Here is a 22,481-nt window from a genome sequence, read left to right as displayed (position 1 = left end):
AGATAGAATGGTTGTCACAGGATTCATAAATGTGTTATGTTACAATATATGACTGTTTTATTCTTTTTGTGGTTTCATGTAATTGATGTTGGTCTCAGATATGTGATTGGCTTCTGAATATCATTTCCCCTTACAGGTTAGGAATTTACGAATTGGGGCAATGATGAGAACTGTTCTTCCTGCATTGGCTCAAGCTGTTGTCCTGCATTCCTCTCCAAACTTTTATCATAAAGGAACAACAGAAAACATAAAGGAGAAGCTTCAGGTTTGATTTATACTCCTAGCAGAGAGAGCTGCACATTGGTTATCAAGAGATTGGTGTCCCAGTAGATTATCTTGCTGGGTGCTATGGATTGAATCCATGAAAAAATAAAAAATAAATTTGGGCTAATTTCAACCATTCCATGAATGTGGTTGTGATTTAAATTATCCTTTCGATGTTATGAGCAACTTATCTTGAACTTCTTTTAGGTATTCAGGCAGGCATGCTTATCTTTATAGAGTTGTTGCTCGTGATCCAATTCTGTTGCTAATTTCATTTTTCTGTCACTTCTTAGTGTCTTTCTGCAGCAGTTGTTGAAGCATATAATATACTTCCCAATTTGGTAAGTTTCTGTCTCTTAGAGTTTAAAGTTCATTGCATCTTCTTCTACTTCTTTAGAGAGTAAAACTTTTGAACTTCATCAGCTACATGCAACACTGACATCTAGTTTTTCCTTTTTTGACTTATCATTGGAAGAAAATATGTTGTACTGACAGAAAGTGTATTCTATTCTTGTGAGGGAATATCTACAAAACATATTTGTGGGCTGTTAGCCATCCCTGAGAATTTCTGGGATGGAACTGATGCTTTTTATGATTTATAAATTAAAAATTTTTAAAGATCATATTCTCATTCACTGTGGGATGGCTCATTTTGTTATTCTCTTTGTTTAGGATTACTTCGATGCTTCCTAGGTTAGTCAAGGATCTTTTGCTGGGTTGGCATGGTAGTTTTGTTGAGAGGAGATAGAAGAGGTTGTGGAGGCTTACGTCACTCTTTTTGTTTTAGCCCATTTAGAAAGAGCAAAGATTAAATGTTTTGAGGGCATGAAGAGATCAAATGTGTTGGTAAAAGTGTCTCTATGTTGGTTGAAGGATTTGTTGGTTTTGATGTTGTTTCCTTTCTAGAGTTCTTAGGCTGTTTAGGTTAAATTTAAGTTGTTTTAGGGCCTTTCTTTTCTTCTTTTGCTTGTGTCTCCTTGGGTACTCTTTCTTACCATCCAATCTACTTGGGTTGAGCCTCCCTTTTGATAAACTTCTCTTTTGCCCATTGGAAAAAGAAAAAGAAGAAAAGAAAAGAAAAATGAGTATGGATTAAAGAATGGGTCTTGGGTTTCTAAGGAGTTAAAGAGTCTTTAGAGTTGAGTTGTGGAAACGTATACTGGGGCGAGATTAGTTTAGCACTCAATGTGGCTTCAAAGTGGGATATAAAGGCAACTATCCTTTTGACACAATGCTTGGGGTGGGGAAAAAACCTTAGTGAGTGGTTCACATGTTTTCCCAGGTTGTCAAAGATAAGGTGACAGGATGGTGGATTATCAGTTCTAGGAAACCATATCTAGGCATTGACAGTGAAAATTTATTACAGTTCCATGATTGGGAGATTTAGGAGGTTGTATCCTTTTTGGCTCATATTCATTGTCAAAGTAGGTATGGATATGATTTTTTGTTTGGTGGCATGAGGTCCCTACCTAAAAGATATAGATATGTATGTATACATGTATGAATAAATATGTACATGTTAGATGAAACCAAACCTAAGGCCTCCCTTTCCTCACCTTAATACCTTGTCACTTGAATTGAGCCTTAAGGGCCCTCGTAGAAAAGATTTAATTAAAAAAATCATACGATAAGGAGCTGGCAAGAATAGATTGTTTTGCTTCCAACAAAGAAATTTGGGGTCCTAGTGTTATCTTGAAAGTAGCTTTCCTTGTGAGAACACCACCTTGGGCTAAAATCCTCACTATTAACTAGTTAGTGAGAAGAGGCCATATTGGTGTTCTATGGATAAAAGGGATAAGATCTTAATAGCTTGGCAGGTAAAACTATGAGTGTTTTAGGGAAGGCAACAAGGTGATTATAGATCAAGAAAGTGTGTGGGCCATCTTTCGGTTTATTATGTGTTTGCTTGGTTGGTATGGTTTTGTTTATCTCTATTTTAGGATTGATTATTGATATTTGAAGGCAGTCAACAATAATTGGTCTAGTGGGTAAGCTTATGGGGAGAGGAAGGAAGGCTTGGTGGGTAGATCCTTTATGTATTGCTTGGTTGTAGGAGAAAAATAAAAGAACATTAATGCTGCTTCTTTTGCTTTAAGTTAGCAGTGCAAGACCAATGCTTCAGTAACTAATGCCACAAGCTTTTGAGAGTGCTTAGTAGTAAAAATATCTTCATGCAATTCATAGACTTGAGGAGCATTGCTCTGTTATGAAAATGACTTTGCAATTGAGTTCCAAATCATCTTGGAAGAATAGCAAAATTCAACTTTAGTAGTCATGTGGGGTTCCATACTATGCCATACCCATCTCATACCAACAAAATTCTCATACATCCAATGTTCATATGATCTAGCTTTGATATGACAATGGAGATTATCAATCAAGTATTTCAATTTCCTCCATCCATGAAAAATGTGAAAAAATGGACAAGGTATTAATGCCATTCAATTTTTTCCATATAACTAATTTTTGGTATTCCATCATCCTTGAGATGGTGTAATTTATCATCAATTAGGAGAAATTTCAAAACTTCAGAATAAAAGATAGCATCCAACAACTTGTGAACTCCACTTGGAATCATAGAATGAGAAATGTCAAGACTTTGGTGTAACAAATAGCAGCCAAAAACAAAATAACAATAAAGACTCCTCATCTAACAACAACAAGCTAATAAACTAACATTTGTTTCTTTGTAACCTTTCAGCTTGGATTAGCATGTGCATAAGAGACAGGCTCAATGCCTTTGATTTTGTAGATTGGTTGGGTTCTTGTCGAGAGAGAGGTTGATTCTTTTTGTGGCATATCTTTTGAGGCCTAAACTTTTAGTAGAGGTGGCAAAATTTGATACAATTTGTCAACACGACTCAAACCTAATGCATTTTTTACGAGTTGGGGTTGAGTATAATCGTGTTTGGGTCAAACTCTTGCCAATTTGCATAACCCTTTTATTAAATAGGTTGTTTTTTGCGAATTTGACTTAGATTAACCTATTTAATAATCACATTAATTAACCTTATTATAACTCTAATCTAACCTATTTGACCCATATTTGGTTCATGTAAAATTTGATTTTGAATAAATAGGTCAAAATTGAGTCATATACATGTCAAGTTGGGAAATTAATCATATAAACTCATATAATTTCTAACTTGATTTGATTATTAAATAGCTCTTGGTTATTAAATGAGTTAAATAAGTTATAATGTGTTACTTGTTTGATAATTAGGTCATGTTTAGGTTTATTGTTTTTAATCCGATTATCATTCACATAATGTTTGGTTTGAACTAGTTAGCCAAGTATTTGACCTTTGACCTTACTTGAACATGACCCACCAACACGAATTGCCACCCTTACCTTTCAGTGTCTGATGTATGCATCCCATGTACTTTAGTGTACTATTTTCTTTTTCTATTTATATGTACATATCCTTCTTTGCCTATCAGGAAAAAAAAAAAAAAAAAAAAAAACACTAAAAAACTATGGAAAAATCCAATCAAACAACTTCAAAAACTATAATTAGCAAAATGCTTGTTTGATTGAACCTTGTAAGGTTATAAAATCTTCATGACATCATCATGATGTGAGTGTTCTGATTTTATTATTTATTTATTTTTGGGAAAATACTGGGATTGTGCTATGATATCAAGTTGTGATTACAAACTTGTGATTTTAGGGTTTTGAAGGAGGAAAAAGAGAAGAAAGAAATCCTGGAAGAAGTTTTGGTTTTTATCTAATTGATTTTTATGTAATTAATTTTCCTATATCTTTCCACCAATTTTTATTATTGAGTTTAAAAAGAGAAGATTGCAATAATACTCCTAATATAATATAGCAAATAATAAAATCTAAAAGTTTTCTATTTCATTTGGGGTAAACATTTGTTGTCACATATGTTTTTTTACTTTGTTCTTTTTCCAATATTGTTTCTCACTTATGAAAAGAAGCTCTTAAGGAATATACTGCATTTACGTATAGACTTATTTTCTTTTGTTTCTGGTTTATTTTATTTGCATTGTGGTCTTTATTATTTTAAATGAAGATGAATATGTAAGTTATGAATGGCACGTATGTTACTGTTCTTATTAGCTTAAACCTTTTTTATTAACTTTTTTTTTATAGGTATTTTTTTTTCCTGTCTGTTCCTAATAGAACTTGAACTTGGAACCTCCCACATCGTTGCACCAACCCCTTACCACTTAAGCCTGACCTCAAGGTCTTATAAGCTAGAAATATGAGATGATAAGAATTTTATGCTTGCATAGGTCATGTAGTTGGAAGAGATTTATCATTCTAAAGGCAGGAAAATAACTTTAATTGGTAGTAGGCTTGCAGTCATACTGACATGCTTTATGTTGCTCTTTGACATTTGATTTTTATTATATCTAGATTGCAGAAAATGCAAAGAGGCTGTGGTTGGGGATGAAATCAAGTGTCGCCTATTATTAGTTATAGCACAAACAAGAAGGGGGTCACATGATTAGACCACTAGGAATCATGAATTGAGTTTTTTCGGGAAAATGGCTTTGAAGTTTTGGGTTTGAGATAAAGTTTCATGGAATGGGGCAGTAAGTTGCAAGTATGAGTATGAGGTTAGGGATTGTTGGTATGAAGAGGTTATGGTCAGTATATGGTTGGGTTTCTGAAGTCTAGTGGGAAAGCATGTGATGAATTTGCTGGAGGGTTAAAGGCAGGAGCTGGAATGAGTGTTAGGTTTTGGAAAGACATCTGATGTGGTAATTCAACTTTGAAAAAGGACTTTTTTAATTTGTTGCCCATTGGGGTTGATAAGGAGGTATCGGTGGTAAAATATGTTGAGTAGGTGTGTAGAGGATTTCAGAAAATCCAATGTTCATGAGAAGGTTCAAGATCAGGAGATGGAGGTTGAGCTGGTTGTACATGTCTTTGAGAGCATTTTAAGTGGCTCTTTTTAGTGTGGATGACAGTAAGAGTAGGTGTCATGGATGGGATGACAGAAAGTGTTAGTGGGCCCATTTCTTGATCCATTTTTTACTAGCACAGGAGATTTGGGTTGCCTGTTTTCCTTGTTCGAATCTATTTGGTTTTTAAGCTGGTGAAAGAGCTTATCAGGTGGTTGACCAAGATGAGTAAGTGAAATGGTATCTTATTTGGGTGAATTACCAGACCTAAACAGTTCCTTTTTGGGGTTCTCTTCATTGGTCTTGGCTACTCCTGTTCAGATTTTTGGTGATACTTAATGCAAGGGTCATCTTTGTTAGGCCATTATGCTGTGGCTGTGGTGGGCCTTGGCTCTTGCCTCATAATTTGAGTGCTCTTGTATAGTAGGTATAAAGTTCCATGTTCTAAAGATGCCCCCTCCTTGTTTCCCAAACGGTCTTGTGTGCATGTCTTTACTTTACAAGTATGCTTGATTTTAGTGTTTCTTTTCCTTTTCTGTTTCCTTCTTTCATGTAGCAAAATTGTTTGAGATAAACTCAAATATTTTTGTTGTGATACAACTGGTACCTTGATATATCACATTTTTGTGCTGCTTGGTTCATTATAAACAGGATTTGCTCATTCCTTCTCTCCTGGACAAAGGCATTGGATTTTCTTCATCAAGTTTGTCTATGGTTCCAGGAATACCTATTAAGCCGATGCTTGCAAAGTATATATATGTATTTTGTGATTTCTTGGTATTTTCTTTTACCTCAGGATGCTTATCCTTGTTGTAGCTGATTGCTTGTAACATTTCCCTGTGTTAGAATCACCAATGGAGTCCCTCAAGCTTTAAAGCTCTTCCAAAATAAAGCTTTTACATGTGAATATAAGTAAGTTCCTCTTCATAGATGTATTCTTTACTTTCTTTTGGATTATGCTGTCTAATTTCCTGACAGCAGATCACTAAATTAGCATGTATCATGTAGCATGCACATGTGCAACTGGTTATATATTAGTATTCTTGGTTAGGGATTAAAGTATACTGGACATTAAGTTGTGGAATCTTGAGAAAATTGGGGTAAAGTTCTTTTCATCTGTTTAACGAAAAATGAACAAATTGAAAACAAAGAGAAAGAAAGAAAAAAGGTTTTGCTTTATCAGCCTCACTCTATAGGCCAAGTTTCAAGGTATCAGCCAAGTCTAATACTACTAGGTTGAGTCATATCAAGGACAACTGCTGAGACGATACTAAGAGCAAATTCTAGATTTTCCAATTGCAACAATGAATTGGCTGGTACAGCTGAGTCATGGCTGAGTTGTGATCAAAACTGCTGAGTTATGATCAACTTGCACCATGTTGTCAAGCTTGTAAAAGTTCCAAAGTCATATTTACTTCCCATCATTCAATATGAAGTCGAACACTAAGTTACTTGAAAAATAATTATATTTGAAATGAAGAAGAAAAATATTATATTTGACGTGAAGAAGTTTTCAATTCTTTGTAAGTCATAAGTTGATCCTAACACATGATTTCATGACTATTTGAACAATGTCAAATGTGATAGATTTCTTATTAGTTCGTTGAGTTTATTTGAAAGTAGAGAATGATTTCTGAATAATATTTATATATTTACTGGATATATTTACAATTTATGTAATGACTTGCTACCTCCTATATAGATATTATCCGCTCTAAGCTCAAAGGGCCTTTAGGACTTTAAAACATGTCTACATAATTAAGAGGAATCTATACATATATAACACAAAATTGTAGGACAAGTAGACAAGCCCCTTACAGGGTCGGACAAAAGAACACCCACACCAAGGTGAAGTATTAGCTTTGATACCATTTGTAACAACCTACTTCCAACTTTGTAGATATTGTTCACTTTGGGGCCTAATGGATCCTCACGACTTTAAAACGTGTCTACATGGTTAAGAGGAACCTATACATATATAGCGTCAAAAACTTTTTTCCCTATCTAAAGTGGGATATCACACTTAAGGGTGCTGATTGGTTGTCCCATTTGTTAATATTTTTGTGAACATAATAGCAACTAATGCTCAAACTCAAGGAAATGACTTTTCAAGATAATGACAGAATGTTTTGTACTTACAACATGGTATGCATAATGTAAATATAGATAAGATTACTAAGAGCAAGAGAAGAAGAATAAATAGTGTTTAGAGCCTAGTGGAAGACAAGTGTTGTCTTCCGGTTCATGCTAAGTCCATTATCATCTTATACCAAATTATATCATTTATTTCCTCTAGCCAGTTTCTGTTATATTTCAAATGATGCCCAGGAATATCTACTAATTCAGATATTTTGGGACTTCTATATGAATGTGAGAATCTATGTACAGTGATGCGACATATTGAAGTTGTATAATGAACATGGCTTCTTATTCATGTGTGACCCTTAACTTCTAACTTTTAGAGCTCAACAAGTATTCCAATCTAAATTTCACATTCTTAATCCAAACTCATTTTGTTTTGTTTTGCTTTGTGTGTATGTTATGTGATAAACAGGATTATAATGATTGTTCATCACATCTTTATCTAAATTTCCCACCATATGTTTGAATTTTTCAATATCGTTTTTAATGTTTCCTAGAACTTTCTTAAAACTTAAACATAATGTTCTAGTTTCGTGGGGCTACCAAGTCCATACTGAATGAAGTTCGAATCCTTGCACAGATATTAAAGAACACAACCACAAAATTGATGATAAATATAATCGAAGTAAGATACTGTGTGTCTCTCAGTAGCTTTCTTCATGTTCAATTTCCTGGGGCCACAAAGTCCATTCTGAATGAAGTTCAAATCCTTGTACAGAAATGAAAAAACATTACCACAAGCTGATGGTAAAACAGAAATAAAATAGGATGAAATGCATGTCAATATGTCTCCAGTAGCTTTCTTTGGATGGTAAAATGTAAACAAAGTAGTATAAAATCATGTACATCTCTCTTGACAGCCATCTTTGCTGCTTGCAAGTCATTGTCAAACTCTAGCAAGCTCCATTTTTTCTTTTTCCCTTGTTACTTCTTTTTTTAATTTTTTCTAAATGTACATGGAACCTGTTAGAATAGGAAATAATTTGTTGGAATAGGCAATTATTTTCTGTAAATTAGCTGTATATTTACAGTTGTATTGTTACCACTGATGTGGATCTGCTATGTATAGGAGGTTAGGAAATTTTTCCTAGTTTAGAGCTTAATAGGCCAACTAGTGTATTGTATATATCTTGTAATATTTTTTCCTAAGAAAAATATCAGCTTTCATAACTCTTTCACAAGTTTACATGGTATCAGAGCCATTTAGGGCTAGGCTCTTGGGTTTACAGGCAGCCTTCATCATTGTTCTGTTTTAGGTGGAGTTAATAGCCACCATTTTGTGTCCTACTTCATGACCTTCATCTTCGTTACCCTTTCTATTGATTTCTCAGTTCACAACCTTGATTATTGTTATTTTTTGTGATCACTTTCTTATAAGAAAATCTCCTTCTCATCTAGTTCCTACTATCATACTCTCCTTTAACCATGTCTGAAACACCTTAGCCCGCCAACACCACGTCAACAATAGCTTCTTTCAGTGCCCAATCATCCATACACTCCGAAAATCCTACCCTTCAAATCACCATGCCAAAACTGAATGGAAGGAATTTTATGGAGCGGTCTCAATTTTATCAAAATTTCTCTAAGAAGCAAAAGGAAATTCAAATACATTATTGGGATAGTCAGACCACCATTTGAAAGTGATCCTTAGTATGAGATTTGGGAGGTAGAAAACTCGATGATAATGTCTTGGCTACCACACTCCATGCAACCAGATATTAGTAAGATATATCTACTTCTTCCATGGCTAAAGACATTTGGGAGGCTGTTAATGAGACCTATTTCGATGTTGGTATCACCTCCCAACTTTTTCAGATCAAGTGGCAGATATGAATACCAAGCAAGGGACTTTAAGTGTCACACAATACTATCACTCTCTCAAAGGGTTATTGATGGAGTTAGACCTCTACCAAAACTTGGAGACGGAATCTACTACCAATTTAAAGAAGATGAGGGACATGCTGGAAATGGAACAGGTCTTTCAATTTTTGTTTGGACTTAATCCTGGATTTGATCAAGCATGTGAAAAAATACTAGAAAAAGGCCTTTTTCCTGATCTTGATCAAGCTTTTTCATACATCCATGGGGAGGAAAGATGCAAAGAATTGATGGGCAACAAAACTGAAAATAGTAGAAGTCTTACAACAGAAAATTCTGTTGTAGTAGTGGCCAAACAAAATCAAAATGCAAGGGACAACAAGAAACCAGTGGACAAGGATAAAATGTGGTGTGGACACACAAGAGCCATGTGTTGGAAGCTACATGGAAAGCCTCAAAACCTGAAACAAATTAGTGGCAAAGGAGGAAATCAGCCTATTAGATTGGGACAAGCTAATCACACAACCATTGTTAAAGAAAAATCAGAACAGTTGGGATTCAACAAATATTATATTGAGAGGCTGAAACAATTATTGAACCAGCTGGAGAATTCTAATGCAAACCCCTCATTAAATTTAGGTTCATGTTTCATGGCTTAAGCAGGTACAAAGGCTTCAATTTCCCTCTAAAATAACTTCAATACATGGATCATTGATTCAAGTGCTTGAAACCACATGACTAGCATGTATAAATTATTTTCCAGTTATTTACCATATCCAGGAAAACAAAAAATCAAGGTAGCTGATGGATCATTCTCCTCGATTGCTGGCTAAGGATTTGTGCATGTTTCACCTACCTTAACCTTACACTCTGTCCTTCATGCCCTAAATTTAAACAATAATCTATTGTCTTTTGTAAAAATTATAAGATTTGAATTGTTCATTTGAATTCACTTCTACAGGTTGTTATTTTCAAGATCGCTTGGGGAAGATGATTGGGTATGGTAAGCTGAAAAATGGACTTTACTAACTAGAGACTAACTGGAGAAGAAGAGGCGAAGCGTCTCAATGCTTGATTTCAGCCCACAAAACTGGTTTGGACCAAATCCTTCTTTAGCATAACTGTTTAGGACACCCCCCTTGCCTTTCTTGACAAGGTCGTTCCCTTTCTTGTTTAAGAAAATAAACATTAGCAAGTTCCATTATGGGTTTATCTCATAAAGTTCAAGTTTGAAGTGCCTTTAATTTTTTCTGCATTTCACTGAGATTGATGACAACAAAGAATATTTCAATTAGGAATTGATGAGTTACTTGAGCAATAAAGACATTCTACATCAGTCAACTTGTGTTGATACCCTACAACAGAATGGAGTGGCTGAAAAAAAAAATAGACATCTTTTGTTGATAGCCTATGCTCTCTTATTCCAAATGAAAGTGTTGAAACACCACTGGGGTGATGCTATACTAGCAACTTCATACCTTGTCAATTGAATGCCAACTAAGGTCCTAGAAAACCAAGCACCAGTGAAGAAACTCAAGACACTATTTCCCAACTTTCAAGGAGTAGGCACTTTACCACCAAAGGTCTTCGGGTGTGCATCCTATGTTCATATCCATGACCAATTACTTGGAAAGTTGGATCCTAGAGCTGTGAAGGCTATGTTCTTAGGATACTCTCCCATAATAAAAGGCTACAAGTGCTATCACCCTCCCATGAAGAAGCATTATGTCACTATGGATGTGACTTTTGTAGGGAATCAACTATACTTTGACTCCTATCTTTAGGGGGAGAATATATCAAAGATTGGAAGACAGGTGGGATTGGGATGTAAAAAAAGAATTGAAAGAAGGAACAAACATCATTGCTATTGAAAAGGAGTTGAAAAAAGGAACAAACAGAATAGTTTCTGAAAAGAATGACGAATTGCTGCCAAAAGGAATGATACAATGGTTGAAATTATGAAAAAAGATGATGGGAATAGAATGGTTGTCCACCCCAATCAGAGAGATAATCCTAGAAATCCTTCCTACAATAAATTAGATAGTGTTTCACCAAAAATATTTGCTGAAACTTCTCCTAGTTCTCTCACAAATAATGAAACCATGGCTGAAAGACCTAAAACTCCAATTCGCAATGTGTACTCTAGGAAGGAAAGATTCATCATCACTTCTCTAGCTCTAATTGTCAACCTTTAAATAGGTAATGAAAATAACGATGTAAGTCCACCTTCTACTTTAGAGATCTCTCCTCCTAGTAATCTTGGTTTGCTTATTGTTTTTTAAAAAAGGGTTCGAGCTTGCACTCGTCATCCCATGTCTCATTTTGTGTCTATACAGAAACTTTCACCTTAATACCAAGCCTTCCTCTCACAAGTTTTCTCTCAACAAATACCCACCTCTATTCAAGAAGCCTTAACCTCAAAATCATGGAAAGATGCCATGAATGAGGAGATGATAGCATTGAAAAAAAACCAGACTTGGGAGATTGTTGATTTACCAAAAGGAAAGAAGCCATGGATTGCAAATGGATCTTCACCATGCAATACAAATTTGATGGATCATTGGAAAGATACAAAGCAAGACTTGTTGTCAAAGGGTACACTCAAACTTGTGTTATAAACTACCATGAGATGTTTGCACTAGTGGCAAAGATGAATACCATTAGAATTCTTCTGTCTTTGGCTGACATCAAGAATTGGTCTCTACATCAATTTGATCTCAAGAATGCATTCTTTCACAGAGATTTAGAAGAAGACGTTTATATGGACATACCATTGGGATACTAGGAGAGACGACTGAAGAGCAAGGTATGTAGACTAAAAAAGTCCCTCTATGGTTGAAACAATCACCTCAAGCATGGTTTGGGAAATTTACCAAGTCTATGCTTGATAGAGGCTATTCCCAAAGTCAAGGTGATCACACCTTATTCATAAAACCATCCTCAATTGGGAGAGTTATTGCCTTAATTGTGTACGTGGATGATATTATTGTGACTGGTGATAACAACACGGAGATTTTAGGATTGAAGGTTTATTTGGCAAAAGAATTTGAAATGAAAGACCTTGGAAGTCTAAGATACTTTCTAGGAATTGAAGTAACCAAATCTCAACATGGAATTTTTATCTCCTAGTAGAAATGCACTCAAGACCTCCGTCAAGAAACAGGCATGGCTGGTTGCAAACCTATTGACACTCCAATGGAGGCTAATCATTGTCTAGGAGAAAAACAAGAGAAGGAAGAACCATCTAATTGAGGTATTTATCAAAGAATGGTTGGGAAGCTTATCTACCTATCACACACAAGATCGGATATAGCTTATGCCGTGAGTGTGGTAAATTAGTTTGTGCATGCTCCTCTGAATCCACATCTTGAAGCTATTTACAGAATTGTTAGATACTTGAAAGAAACTCTAGCAAAAGGACTCTTGTTTCAGAAAGGTGGCAAGCCAAAGTTAGAAGCTTATACAAATGTTGACTAGGTTGATTCTATGATAGACAGAAGATTGACTATCGGGTATTGCACCTTCTTAAGAGGGAATTTCGTTACTTGGAGAAACAAGAAACAACCAGTGGTGGCTCGTTCTAGTGCAAAGATAGAGTTGAGGGAAACAATGGTGTAGGGGATTTGCAAACTACTTTGGTTGAAGATAATACTCTTAGATTTGCAAGTGAGAGTAAAGAGTCCAATGGTGCTTTATTGTGACAATAAAGCAGCTATAAACATAGCACATAATTCAGTTCAACATGACCAAACCAAGCATGTGGAAATTGATAGACATTTTATAAAAGAAAATCTTCACTTCGAACAAGTTTGTACTCCATATGTTTCATCCTCCAACCTGCTTGTAGATGTGCTCACAAAAGGATTATCTAATACAAACTTTCAACAGATAATTAGCAAGCTTGGAATGCGAAATATCTTTGCATCATCTTGAAGGGGAGTGTTAGAAAATGTCTATCAATTTCCACATGCTTGGTCTCAACCAAAGTAGTTTGCAAATCCCCTACACCATTGTTTCCCTCAACTCTCCTTGGGTGGCATGGAGCGTTTGTGGGGAAAACCCGTAAAAAGGCATGGCAAATGACCCCCTTATGTATATTTTGGTTAGTTTGGAAGGAAAGAAATTTGTTGGCTTTTGGGAATGAGGTGTTTTCGCTCCAAAGGTTGAAATATTCTTTTGTATATAATCTTTGGTCTTGGATTAGGGTGTTTATAGTTTTGAGCCCTTCTTCTCTTGTTAGCTTTTTTGAGTGGCTAGGCTCTAAGTAAGGGCAAGGGTTGTTGTTTATTTCCTCATCCCTTGGTTTCGAGTTTGTGGGCTGCTTTTGTATACTCCCTGTATACCTAAAGGGCACTAGTTTGGTGTTTCCTCTTCCCGTTTAATATTATTCTCTTTATCTATCAAAAAAAAAAAAAGAATAGACAATAATTTGGTAGAATAGGCAATTACTTTCTATAAATTAGTTGTATATTTATAGTTCTATTGTTACCACTGATGTGGATCTACTATGTATGGGAGGTTAGGATATCTTTCCTAGTTTAGAGCTCAATAGATCAACTAGTGTATTTTATATATCTTATAATATTTTTTTCCTAAGAAATATATCAGTTTTCATAACTCTTTCACAAGTTTACAGAACCTAATGTGAAACCTCTCCCATCCCACCCCCACCTCATTGTCACCTAAGTTAAGCCATGGGGGCTGTGAATACCTTTTTTTTATTCTTTTTTTCTTTTTTTTGATAGAGCTCTTACGTTGAAAATTTGAACTTAGAATTCTTTTGATGTTTGTTCCCCCAGATTTTTTGTAATTGACATAATTCAGTTGTAGGATTTTGAAGGTTTCCGTATGTGAGTTTTGTGATTTTATTTTTGTTTTCTTATTTGGTAAAATTCAATGTATTGTTTTTTTCATTTATTCCACATGTTTCATGTCTTGGAGAGATTCACACTATTTGTATTTTTAAGTTGAACATGAAAACTGTCTTATGGATGTTTATGCTCATTTTGTTATCTCTTTATGTTACCCACTGAACTTGCATGTTGCATTTGAATGGCACTTGTATCTTCAGATATGATGGTCAGCGCGCCCAAATTCACAAACTAGTTGATGGATCGGTGCGTATCTTTTCAAGAAATGGGGATGAAACGACATCAAGGTTTCCAGATTTGGTTAGTGTGGTCAGGGAATCATGTAAGCCTGATGCATTGACTTTCATACTGGATGCTGAGGTATTATCTTCCATTATGAGATGCTATTTTATTCTGAGGATTGACTTGATATATTTATTTACATGAAGTTTAAAAAATTTGTATGAACAAATTTTGCGTCCTACAATCAAATAGACAAGATAAGAAGTGAACAGAATAAAATTTATATTACTTAAAAACAAATGATTGGTGCAAATCCTCTTTGGTCCATCTTCAGAAGAGAATATGAGCCCTTTGATTCAATTACCTTTCTTAATTGTAATCTCAGAGTTGGTGAGCTCACATCCTTGAATTGGAGTTTAATGGAGGGCCAGGGATAACTTGTACCCAGATAAAATTGTATCAGTTCTTTGAATAGTTCTAAAAGAACAAAAGGAAACCATGTTCTTTCATTGAAGTTTAATGGAGGGCCAGGGATAACTTCTACCCAGATAAAATTGTATCAGTTCTTTGAATAGTTCTAAAAGAACAAACAGAAATTGTCTGAATATTGTCTTTGATCTTAAATTTTGAAGTTGGACAGGTGGCGCATGTGTGGTGCTTTGATGTTCTTTCATTGACAAGTCAAACTATGTATATATGCTGGTTTTGATCAAAATTCTAAGGTCCCTCTTTCTTTCTTCTAAGGATCCCTATGCTAAAGAAGGATATTTGTATTTATAGTTGCAACTAGGTTGTTTAATTTGACTTTTCCTAATTTGATTTTCTTGACTTGAGGAATTAGACTTCTTTATTTAAGAAATAGCTTTCCTTAATTTGAGAGATTTGCCTTCTTAATTAAAGTTAAACTTTTGTTCTCTTCATTTTTTACAACAATTTAATTATAACACTTGATTTGTGATCTTTCAAACACCAAAACATTGTGTATTAAAGCTATGCATTTTTTATTTTATTTTTTAAGTTGTTTACCACATAAACAATTTTTGGATTCATCATCTTCAAATTGAACTTTGCTCTGTCGTCTTGGGATTTTGGTTAGAAAATCAAATTTTCAAATTTTTATTTTTATTGTTGTCGTCGTTATTGTTATTAGTATTACTATTATTTAGTTTCAAAGAAGGCTCTTACACTAATGGGAAATTTTCTTATTATTTGCTTTCAAAATAATGACTTAAAATAGTACAATTAATTACCTTCTAGTGTAAGATCTTCCTTTGAAACCAAATGATAGGAAACTTTCTTAACTTTCGTATTTCTATCTTCCACCAAAAACTTTTCTATTTATAAGTCCCACTTTCTTCTTCTTCACGCACATCACCTTTTGATTTTCCTTTCATTTTTTCTATCTATACATTCATGATAAATGAATCAACCTTGTCGAGAAATGTCTTCCTTTTGGTTTCACACATTTTCTTTTGGTGTTGTCTTGTCACATGGTCATGTACCCATGTTGATCGCATGTATTTTCTCACTCTTTTTCTTCATTTCTTTGTACAATTTTCTTTTTTTTCTTTTTTCTTTTTTTTGGTGTCCTTAAATTGCTTTTAGCTGATCACCATTCAATACAACCGATTAGACATCCATGTTTCCCATGTGTTCTTGTTAAACATTATGACTACTTAGAGTATTGACATTTTGTTTTTCAAATATGTTTTACCTAAAACATGTGAGTATAATTTGATCAAACTTTCATACTTTGAAAGCTTGAATGTTCATTACAAGAGGTAGCCCTAAACCCTAAACCCTAAATACCATTTTTTGTTTGTTTGTTTGTTTATTTATTTATTATTATTATTTTATTTTTTTATTTTAATTTTTTGCACCGACTTCTTATGAAATGAAGAGAAATCAGTTTGTGGGTATGATCTTCAAGTAGTGAATGATGGTGAATGACCAACAATGAACCAGAGATGATAGAGGTGGCAATATGACCATAGCTGTAGTCAAGCAATGGAAATGGTGTATAAGTTGCTAACTATGGGTCTGATGGTGGAGATCTCATAGGTGTCAAGTGTTGAATACAACATTGTGACTGCTTTGAATGTCAATGTTAATTTCATAGTATTATGAGATTACGTAAAGATAATGGTTGGAGATGTGGCGATTCTTGGAACTTGCCTTTAACTGGAATGATAGTTAAAGCTGGAAATTGTGGAACAAAGGTGGTCTGATTGTTGGACTCGAGTGTGGATACATATCTAGGAGTCAGATTCTTTTAACTTCAAAATAAAGAAATGGGGAAACTAGCTAAAAAAGATCCAAAATTTAGATATAGATACGAGGATGCAACATAATAAAAGGGAAAAAAACAATCAGAAATTAATTAAAGGTAAAACTATTTTTAATAAGAACTTTCTTTATTTAATCTTATATCTTTCTCTTTTCTTTCTTATCCCTAACTATTCTTAATCTCTCTTTTTTTGATGTAATAATCAGCTAAGGAAATCAAAAATTAAAAAATAAGTCAATCAAAATCAAAGATCCATGTTTGAAGTAAGGTAAGAGTAACTAATAAGATTCCCTACCCACACTCATGTTGTATTTTGTTGACATGAGTATGCTAGATGAAGTTGGAGAGTTTGAGCATAATAGGTGGTGGCATGGTTGTTGTCTTGATAAAGTAAGCAGAAGAAAGGGAAAGGGAAAGGAAAAGGACAGAAGGAAGAAAGAAGGAAAGGAAGAGAAATAAGAAAGGAAGAGAGGGGAAAGAGGAAAGAGATGAGAGGGAAAAAGAGGAGGAAGAAAAGAAAAACAAGATCCACCTACCATGTTCTCTCTCACATTACCCTTTTTCTTTTAGTATCATTTTTTAGTTACTTTCACATTTTTTTAGTATCATGTTTACATGTAACTTGTATTTGTTTGATGCATGGAATAAGAAATTGTTAATCTTTTTAGCAAACATGAAGCCCTTGTCATGCTTGTGTTTGCTTATCAGGTAACAATAACACTATGTTATGCCTTTTGACCCTATAGAAGATGGATGTTGAAATCTTAGCACCCCATGCAAACTAACTTGAAGACTATGTTGAACTTTTCACAGTCAATTAAGTTGAGTGTTAAAATTTGACATCCATGAAGAATGGTATGACACCTAATCACAACTAGTTTCAAAATTTTGGCACTCAAGGAAGACAAACTTGAAATCCAGTGAAGTTGGCTTGACATCCTATGAATACTAGTGGATAGTGTTTTTCTATATTTGATTTGGTTTATGTAGTGGGGAAAAGGTTTATAATCCTTCTTTATACTTATTCCATTGCAATGAAATGTTTGTTTCTTGTTTTATATATACAAGAAAGAAAAAGATCTTATGAGGACTAGCATCAAAATTTAGAAAGCTTAATCAAATTGGTTGTTAAAAAGTTCATTGGTAGGATACTAAACCAAGATGTTTGTTAAAAAGTTCACATTGGTATGATACCAGACCAATACATGCCAAAACTTTGGTACTCTATAAAGATTAAGTTGACATCCAATGAAAGTTGCCACTCAATGTAATTAGGTGTTAACACCTAAATCAAGAACAATGTCAAAATTTTTGCACTAAAAATTGTTGTAAAGTTGGAGTTCTCTAATTCTAGAGATAAAGTTTCTATTTGTTTTTTTTTATTATTATTATTTTCTTTCTATTTTTTTTATTTTTTTATTTTAGGAAGGAAATAAGACTCTTAACAAGCTAGTTTAAATCTTAGATTTTTTTTCATGGTTTTATTTAGTTTTTAATGTTTCCTAAAGCTTATCAATAAGATTAATTATTGTAAAATAGATTGATTATAAATAATAGTAAGTCTTTTTGCATTATTTGCAATTTTAAATGGTCAAACTTCATTACTTTTCTTCTAGGTGAGACTCTTATAAAAGACCTTTTTTTGTTCTTTTATTTTATTTTTACTTTTCTCTTCTTTTTTTTTTCTTCTATTACCTCTCTCCCCTTTTTCCTTTCTTTTTCTTTCTTTTCTTCTTTCTTCCTCCTCTCATTTCCCTTCTTTCTATTTGTACCAAAACTACAACCACATTGTCGTTAACTGGAAGGAAGTGCCAAACCTCTGCCAATCCAAGCTCGTTGACATCACCCACAACTTATTTGCCTCATGGAACCTCTAGCACTCCCCACGTCTCTAGCCATCATCTCCATGTCAAAACTAAGCCACCATGAAATTAGTTTTAGAGTTCATGATATACATTATTGGCCCAAATCCTACAAGCTTAAGATTTTAGGAAATTGTTCAATATAGTATCAGAGCCTCATTTGGCAGGAGGTAATGTGTTTAGACCTCACTATATGTTTATTTTCTCAATTTATTAAGCCTAGAAGAGACTACTTTATTTCCCCAATTTCTTAAGTCCATGTATAAACCAAAGGGGGCCACATGTGAGGGAGGGTGTTAGAATGGATGATATACATTGTGAGCTTAAATCCTACAAGTTTAAACTTTTAGAAAAATCGGTTGTTCAACAATTAGTACCATTATTTGCTGCTACTAATAATGTTTTAGTCAACACTTCACACCTATCAAAATGCACCTCAATCAATGTGGGGCCAATCAACAAGACAATGGAAAGAGAAGGAAAAAGAAAAAAAGAAGAGCCTTGATGAATAAGGAGAATAATCTTTGCAATAGGGTTAATTATCCATCATCAATTGCCATCCTTTAGGGAGTCGAATTTCAAAAAGGGATGTATTTCAAGGAAAAGATGGTGGGACTTGGAATAGGAAAGTTCTCTATTAGCATGAAACCCTTCTTTATTGGCCTAAAAGGGTGTCTTGAAGAAAAGAAAACATAGGGCACAAAATAAGGTAGTTTCCTATTAGTGTGAAATCATTTCTTGATACAAACAAAAAAGGAGAAATTCAAGGAAGAAAATAGAAGAGTAAAAAAGAAAACTTCAAGACCCCACTATACTGATCACAAGCACCTATTGCATTATGCCTCAAAGGTGTAGTATTTGTAGACACTAAAAGATTTGTTGTGACCAAATCACAGGCAAATTGGTTATTAGTTAAAAGATTTGAAAATTTTATTTTCTAACTAGAACAAGCTAACACCACAAAGTTGAGTAATGATTCTATATATATATATATATAGATAGATAGATAGATAGATAGACATAGATATTGGATACATGGTAGACAACTCAAAAAAAAAAAATTCTTAGGTTTAACAAGCAATATTTGTGCATTTTGAAAATAACAAATCAAGCCTTACAAAATAACAAAAAAAAAAAAAACGGAAGAAGAAAAAAACCAATTAGTCAAATAAAATTTATGTTGAAAAGGGAGGAAAAAAAAATCTCACACCTGGAAAATTTCTTAAATTAAGGTAGATATTTCTTAAATCTAGGAGTCAAAGTCATTTATAAGAAAATCAAATGAATCTAGGAGTCGACTTCATTTAATTAAGAAAATCAAACCTAGGGATGTCAAAATAAACACTCCATCTGTGCTTATAACATGAGGAGACCTTAGAAGCCTGATCTTGGATCAAACATTCTTCAACTAGGTGGTGGAAAAATGTCTAAGTACAACACATGTGCCATTGGATAAAGACTAATATTCAGACAACTTCCTTTTGTTCTCCAAATTATTCAAGTTTATTTAAGAACAAACCATTTTTATCATTTGATCAAACTTTGGTATAAAAACGCGCTTGCAGTGGTCGTCAGTTGGAATTTTCTGAAAATTCTGTTATCCTTTCTTAAATTTGTAATTCTTTGTGGTTTCAGGTAGTTGCAATTGATAGAAAGAATGGCAGCAAGCTCATGTCCTTCCAGGAATTATCTTCACGAGAGAGAGGAAGCAAAGATTCCTTGATCACATTGGATAGCATAAAGGTGTTGTGCATCATCTTTTCTGATGGTCTTGTGGTCTAGTGCTTCAATTCGTAGTTACTGAATCATGGAAAAATCTGCTTAAAGTCTTAGATTTTATCCTAAATTCTTTTGAAATTATTTCTGACTAAGGTGCCTGAAATACTTTAAAAATATTTTATTTTCCTTCCTTTTTAGGAATATTTTTTTGAATCTTTACATAGGGGAGATCCTCATACACTAATGGAAATATGCTTTATGCATGGGACAAAAAGTTATAGAGATGAAAGAAATCAGTCAGGTTTCAAGTCTGACCGGTTTACATTTCCATTGTTATTGAGGTACATCCACCCTACCCATCTAATTGTTGTCTTTGGCTGTTTGCAAGACTGAAAAAGGGAGGGGTTGGGGTGTGGTAATTGGGGTGAGGGGCTTGAGGACATTTGCTGCCAGAAGTAGCCCCAACACAGTTACCAATGGAAGGAAAGTTTCAGCCTTCTAAGGTGAGACTAGTCTCAGCTTAAACAATTGAGTACGGTGTAATGGCCCAAAGTCCCCAGCCCCTCCTAAGATCCAAACCATGTACTGCAGCTGGTTCCAGTCAGTAACATGAGATTGGTCAAACTTGAAATCTTTATTATCTGATACTGTATGTCTTGCAAATGTATTTTTATGCCTTTCTCAAAAATATAAAGTTTCAAAGAACAGGTTGAGTAAATAAGTTATGCACAATGTAGCTCTATTCTGCTTTTCTCTTATCAGGAAAAAAAATTGATTCATTGATATGAATTAGAAATTATAAAGAAGGATGAGTTATCCTCAAACATGATTATAAAATCTGTGACTGAAGAAAAGAAACTAAAACACAAACACACAGACACAGTGGCTACAACTCAAGGTGGTATGTGGAGATCTAGAGAAAATCTGGAATGAACTGCTGTGTTACAGTTGTGTCACAGCTTTGGTATAGTTGTATTTCCTATTCTAATTTTATTCCCTGATTTTATGAGAGACTTTCTCTCCTAAAATCAAGGATTATATTTCTCTTCTAAGGTAAATGACCTTAGCTATTCATGTATCAATATCGGTACTATAATCGGTTTGAAGATAGAGAAAAGAAGTTTTTTTTTTTTTTTCTCCCTCAAATTTCTTCATCGTTAAGAATGACCTACAAAGAAATCTAACTCAAGGCATCGTTAAGATCCACTTTCTGGGTATAGAGCAAGGAACCCAAGTGTGGGAAAACACTAACGACATCAGTTATTTGGTGTAACCACACCATATTTTCACGTACTTCTGCTTTAACATTCAGGATATGACAGTAGCTGAATCTTCCTTGGCTAAGGTGATTGGGACTCAAAAGTCTAGCCTGATGAAGGACTTCAAAAAGTGCAAGATCTTTGACCCTACAGCCACTCCTATCCTAGGAGGTTTGAAGAAGGCTCCAAACATTCTTTTTTTTTTTTTGATAGGTAAAAGTAATTGTATTAAAAAGAAAAGTATGCATGATGCATACAAGGAACAAAAAACAAAAAGGCGTGGACACACAAAAACAACCACACCTTACGGAGCTCCTAACCAATCTACAAAATCAAGCATCGACAAGGAGCTATCCCCAATATACAATCTTACCCATTACAAAAAAGAACTTTTTAAAGAATGATCTGAACATTCACAATTTTGAAAGGCTCTCCTCTTTCTTTCCCTCCAAATGGACCAAAAAAAGCATAATGGAGCAGCCTTCCAAGCCTTTTTTCTTTTTCTACCAACAGGAAAGCCTCCCCAACTCAAGAGAAAACCTGTCACCGAAGAGTGCATCACCCACTGTACACCAAATAAAGCAAAATTAGCTGCCACAAAATACGAGCTTTCGGGCAATGAAGAAGAATATGAACACTCATTTCTTCTTCCTCTTTGCACATGTAGCATCTATTAGGCATCTTCCACCTCCTCTTTTTGAGCTGATCTAGAGTCAATCTTGGCCCAAGTTGCCTCCCAAGCAACGAAGCTGACTTTAACAGGGGCCCAGGAGTTCCAGACTATACTGTGAGGGGAAAGATCTACTCCCCTACTAGCCAAGGAGGAGTAGAAGGACCTAACAAAAAAAATACCACTCTTTGTGTCGAGCCACTCCACTGAATCCTCAGAATCCATAGAAATAGAATGATCATACAGCCTCTCAAAGAAGATGTCTACCTCCTCCAACTTGTTTGAATGTTGGTGTGTAGGTCTAAAGGAGTGGGCTAGCAAGGACTGATTGCTTTTTGTATATTCCCATATGGGTTGTGGCACCTCATAGTTGTATAAAACTTCCAAATACAACAGGTAAGCTTTCTCCCTCTATGAGTTGTGGCCCTTCTAGGATTCCCCCTCATTGGAAGACCCAAATACAAGAAGGGCCAATACTAGCATAAAAGACCA

At 34.5% G+C, this 22,481-nt stretch overlaps 1 protein-coding gene across 10 annotated transcripts in view; it reads left to right on the top strand.

Annotated features, from left to right (window-relative positions):
- The window catches only part of LOC117930410 (DNA ligase 6), a 58,278-nt gene that overhangs the window by 27,265 nt on the left and 8,532 nt on the right, over positions 1–22,481 (top strand). For 7 of the 10 annotated variants that reach the window (XM_034851056.1, XM_034851055.1, XM_034851057.1 and 4 more), the window contains exons 7-12: positions 137–265; positions 558–605; positions 5,791–5,888; positions 5,986–6,051; positions 14,171–14,330; positions 19,977–20,084. In XM_034851056.1, coding sequence (XP_034706947.1) covers positions 137–265; positions 558–605; positions 5,791–5,888; positions 5,986–6,051; positions 14,171–14,330; positions 19,977–20,084 — 609 coding nt within the window. Of the gene's footprint in view, positions 1–136; positions 266–557; positions 606–5,790; positions 5,889–5,985; positions 6,052–10,060; positions 10,193–14,170; positions 14,331–19,976; positions 20,085–22,481 lie in introns of those variants that run through there. The other 3 variants (XR_004653924.1, XM_034851064.1, XM_034851063.1) reach the window with 3 other exon arrangements.

Source organism: Vitis riparia, chromosome 14, assembly GCF_004353265.1.
Source record: "Vitis riparia cultivar Riparia Gloire de Montpellier isolate 1030 chromosome 14, EGFV_Vit.rip_1.0, whole genome shotgun sequence".
Classification (NCBI taxonomy): domain Eukaryota; kingdom Viridiplantae; phylum Streptophyta; class Magnoliopsida; order Vitales; family Vitaceae; genus Vitis; species Vitis riparia.
The sequence above is the reverse complement of the archived record's forward strand: the minus strand, read 5'-3'. Positions and strand labels throughout refer to the sequence as shown.